The sequence below is a fragment of the Euleptes europaea genome, chromosome 12 (assembly GCF_029931775.1).
Source record: "Euleptes europaea isolate rEulEur1 chromosome 12, rEulEur1.hap1, whole genome shotgun sequence".
NCBI lineage: Eukaryota > Metazoa > Chordata > Lepidosauria > Squamata > Sphaerodactylidae > Euleptes > Euleptes europaea.
Window position 1 is genome coordinate 485387 of NC_079323.1, and position 4135 is coordinate 489521.

Consider the following 4135-nt stretch of genomic DNA (forward strand, 5'->3'; position numbering starts at 1 on the left):
TAACAAGTGTGCAGAATCTTTTTTACCTCCTTTTCAAGGAGTTTGAAACAGTATAAATACAGGCACAGTAGGACTAGATTTTCAGAGCTCAATCAGAGTCTCTCAGAAGAAAGGCTACTGGTATGTATGGTTTTGACTTATTCTAGATATTGTGAATTAGATACTTTAAACTGAATGAGATTTATTTGACTGTTATATTTGAAATGGATTTTAAAACTGAATAGTATGTAATACTTGCTTACTTTTACTGCATACATTGTAACAGAATACATTGTCACTGCATATATTGTAACAGAGTGTGAAGACTTTGTAATTTGCATTTACACATTTTTACTAGAAGTATATCAATAAAAAGACTTGCTTTTAACAAAGTAAGTAAAGTCGTTGAGTCCTGCTTTGGTGACTGGCTGAAAAAGATAACATATCGCTTCTCAGGAAGTGGTCCTTTCTAAGAGCCTAGTCACTTCAACAGCCCGACCCGCTTCATTGTGTCCTGGGAAAGTTCTGAACATTAGAATTAGAAGAATCTAGAAAGAACCGCGCCCTTTGTGCCATAAAGCTTGGGCTATTCTCCTGCGGATCTCTCTGGTCCTCACCCCATAAATGACCGGGTTGAGCACTGGGGGCAGGATCACGTAGAGATTGGCTATGAGTATGTGGGCATAATGTGGGATGTTTTGTCCAAAGCGGTGGGTGAGGAAGGAGAAGAAGGCTGGGGTGTAGAACACAAAAATCACGGCCACGTGGGAGCTGCAGGTGCCCAGGGACTTCAGCCGGGCCTCCTTGGAGGGCAGCCGGAAAACGGCACGTAGGATTTGCACGTAAGACAAAAGAATCAGGACCACATCCAACATGAGGAAGGTAATAGTAAACAAGCCATAAATCATATTGATCCTGATGTCGGCACAGGCCAGCTTGGCAATGCCCATGTGCTCACAGTACGTGTGGGAAATAATGATCCGAGGACTACAGAAAGGCAAGCGCAGAGTAAGCATAGCAATGGGAAATACGAGGATAAACGTTCTCAGCACCACTATGGAACACAGCCAGGCTACACGGCTCTTGGTCAAGATCATGGCATACCTCAAGGGGTGACAGATGGCCACGTATCTGTCAAAGGCCATACAGGTCAGCACAACGGACTCCATGCCCGTGAAGGTGTGGATGAAGAACATCTGGGTCAGGCAGGCCCCAAAGCTGATCTCCCCGAGACCAAACCAGAAGATGGCCAGCATCTTGGGCAGGGTGGACGTGGAGAGGCCCAGGTCGATGGCCGAGAGCACCGAGAGGAAGTAGAACATGGGCTGGTGAAGGCTGGCCTCTGTCTTCACAATGAAGAGGATGGTGGAGTTCCCCAGCAGGGCGATGAGGTACCCCAGGCAGAAGGGGACCGAGAGCCAGGCGTGAAAGGATTGTAGCCCAGGGACACCCAGCAGGAAGAAGGTGGGCAAATAGGAATGGGTGCTGTTCAACAGGTAGAGTCTCCTGTATCCCGGAAAGTAAAGTAAAAAAGATGGCAGAGTGTGCAGCAGTATGTGTCCACCACCAATAAAGAGGTGATAATAGATTCATTTTAGAAATATTTTGCCCCATGTGTTTCAAATAATAACCTCTCCTCAGGCACAATGTAATGTGTAGTTCTTATCCCATAATTAAGTACGTAGTAATGTATACATTACATACCATTCCTTCAAGAAATATAATATAATATAATATAATATAATATAATATAATATAATATAATATAATATAATATAATATAATATAATATAATATGTATAAAATGGGCGATAGAGATCACATTGCAAATCTACATTGGTTATTGGAGCATACGAGAGAATTTCAGAAGAAAATCAGCTTGTGTTTCATAGATTACAGCAAGGCTTTTGACTGTGTGGCTCATGAAAAGCTATGGCTGGTTTTAAAGGAAATGGGTGTGCCACAACATCTGATTGTTTGATGCACAACCTGCGCTCTGGACAAGAGGCCACGGTTAGGACCGAATGGTTTCCAATTGGCAAAGGTGTCAGACAAGGATGTATTTTATCTCCCCATCTCTTCAGTCTGTATGCAGAAGATATCATAAGGAAAGCTGGATTGGATTTAGATGAAGGTGGAGTGAAACTGATGGAAGGAACCTGAAGAATCTGAGATGCAATAATGACACCACATTATTGGGAGAAAACAGTGAAGCCTTGAAATGACTACTGATGAAAATTAATGCAGAAAGTGCCAAGGCAGGATTATAAGAGAACAGCAAGAAGACAAAAGTAATGACTACTTGGGAATTACTCAATGTAAGGCTGATGATGAAGAGATTGAAATGGTTCAAGATTTTCTATTCCTTGGCTCCAAGAAATCAGAACCAAGATATCAGAAGGAGACTGAAATTGGGAAGGGAAATCATGAAGGAGCTAGAAAAGTTCCTTGAGTGTAAGGATGTGTTATCAGTGATCAAGATCAAGATAATTCATACTATAGTATTCCCGATTACTATGTATGGGTGTGAAAGTTGAACAGTGAAGAAAGCTGACAGGAGGAAAGTTGATTCATTTGAAATGTGGTGTGGGAGGAGAGTGGACAGCCAGAAAGACAAATAAGCGCATTCTAGATCAAATCAAGCCTGAACTCTCCCTAGAAGGTCACATTATGAGATGACAAGAACCCCCGGAAAAGACAAGAATTCTAGGAACAGTTGAAGGCAGCAGCAAAAGAGGAAGATGCAACATGAGATGGACGGACTCCATCAAGGAAGCCCCGGCTCTCCGTCTGCGAGACCAGAGCAAGGCTGTTAACAGCAGGACTTTTCGGAGAGGTCGTTAATTCAGAGGGACACCATAAGTCGGAAGCAACTTCATGGCACTTGACACACACACAAAATATAATCATAATATTGTGAGCTGCCTTGAGCACCATAGGAGGAAAGGGGGATAACAAATATTTTGACTAAAAAACAAACAAATGGAATTATTGCACCCATTGAAAGAAAGAGGGGCTGCAGATGCCCTGGAATACCAGGGAATTCCCTGGTCAGCTATACTTCTGACCTTGCTATTGAACCAGCTTATCTTCCACTAGATTTCATGTCTCTCCTACTTTGCTTCTCATATTTTGGGGTGGCCCCCACCCACACTGTACCTGCTTCCCCCTCGTGCTGGATAGAGCAGGTCCTGCCGGCTCACCTGGTGAGCATACCGGTGGTCGTCTTCTCAGAGTCAAAGGGGACGCCCAGGTGAGGGGCTGGCAGCTGCTGCATCCTAGCTGGGGCTCCCTCTGGTCAGCTCTGAGGCTGCTTAATGGAGCCACAAGGATAATTTATAGCATCTGCTTGGAAGTCCATGGTTGGGGCCTAAGTAACCATCTTCCCTCCCTTGGAGTCCCAGAGGCGAGCTCCCCCATTGCCCACGCCTGGAATGTCAGGGGGATCTCGAGGAACTGACGTCCCCCTCAGGTCTCAGCCTGGCTTCCATGGAGGCCTTGAGTGCCAGAGACCCCGGGGGAATGGAGGGGGGGTTATGCTGAAAGAGGAGTGGTTTTTTTTACCTACACTCTGGGCTAGAAAGAATGCACAGACTGCCTGAAGGTAATCCCAGGGATATACCTGTAATCATTTGTTTAGTTTTGTCGAAGGCTTTCACGGTCAGAGTTCATTGGTTCTTGTAGGTTATCCGGGCTGTGTGACCGTGGTCTTGGTATTTTCTTTCCTGACGTTTCGCCAGCAGCTGTGGCCGGCATCTTCAGAGGAGTAACACTGAAGGACAGTGTCTCTCAGTGTCAAGTGTGTAGGAAGAGTAATATATAGTCAGATTGGCTTGGCTTCCTGTCCTAAAAACCTCCAGACTAGCAAAGACTATAGTCCACAATAGCCATGCAGATTAGCTTTGGATTTCACACATTAACAGATCACTTCAGGATACAATGGTTCCATATTAACATACCACACCCTCATTAGCACATTATCTTGATACTTACAGGACAATGGTTAGCACATTACCTTTGATACTTTTTGCAGGACAATGATTCAGCTCAAACCCAACCCCTGTATCCCTCCAGATGGGACTGGGTGAGCCCCATCTTTTAAACTACTCTTCTGCTATGCAGACTAGTCTTCAGTTGGGTGCTATACCTGGAAAGT

General features: G+C 44.6%; 1 protein-coding gene across 1 annotated transcript; it reads right to left on the bottom strand.

Annotated features, from left to right (window-relative positions):
• Positions 1 to 527: 527 nt before the first annotated feature.
• Positions 528 to 3256, bottom strand: LOC130485554 (olfactory receptor 52E4-like). The gene is made up of 2 exons (XM_056858770.1): positions 3183 to 3256; positions 528 to 1485 (listed from the first exon to the last, which is right to left on the bottom strand). Exons 1-2 carry the CDS (start codon positions 3254 to 3256, stop codon positions 528 to 530), a joined length of 1032 nt encoding a protein of 343 aa, XP_056714748.1.
• Between the last annotated feature and the right edge of the window lie 879 nt (positions 3257 to 4135).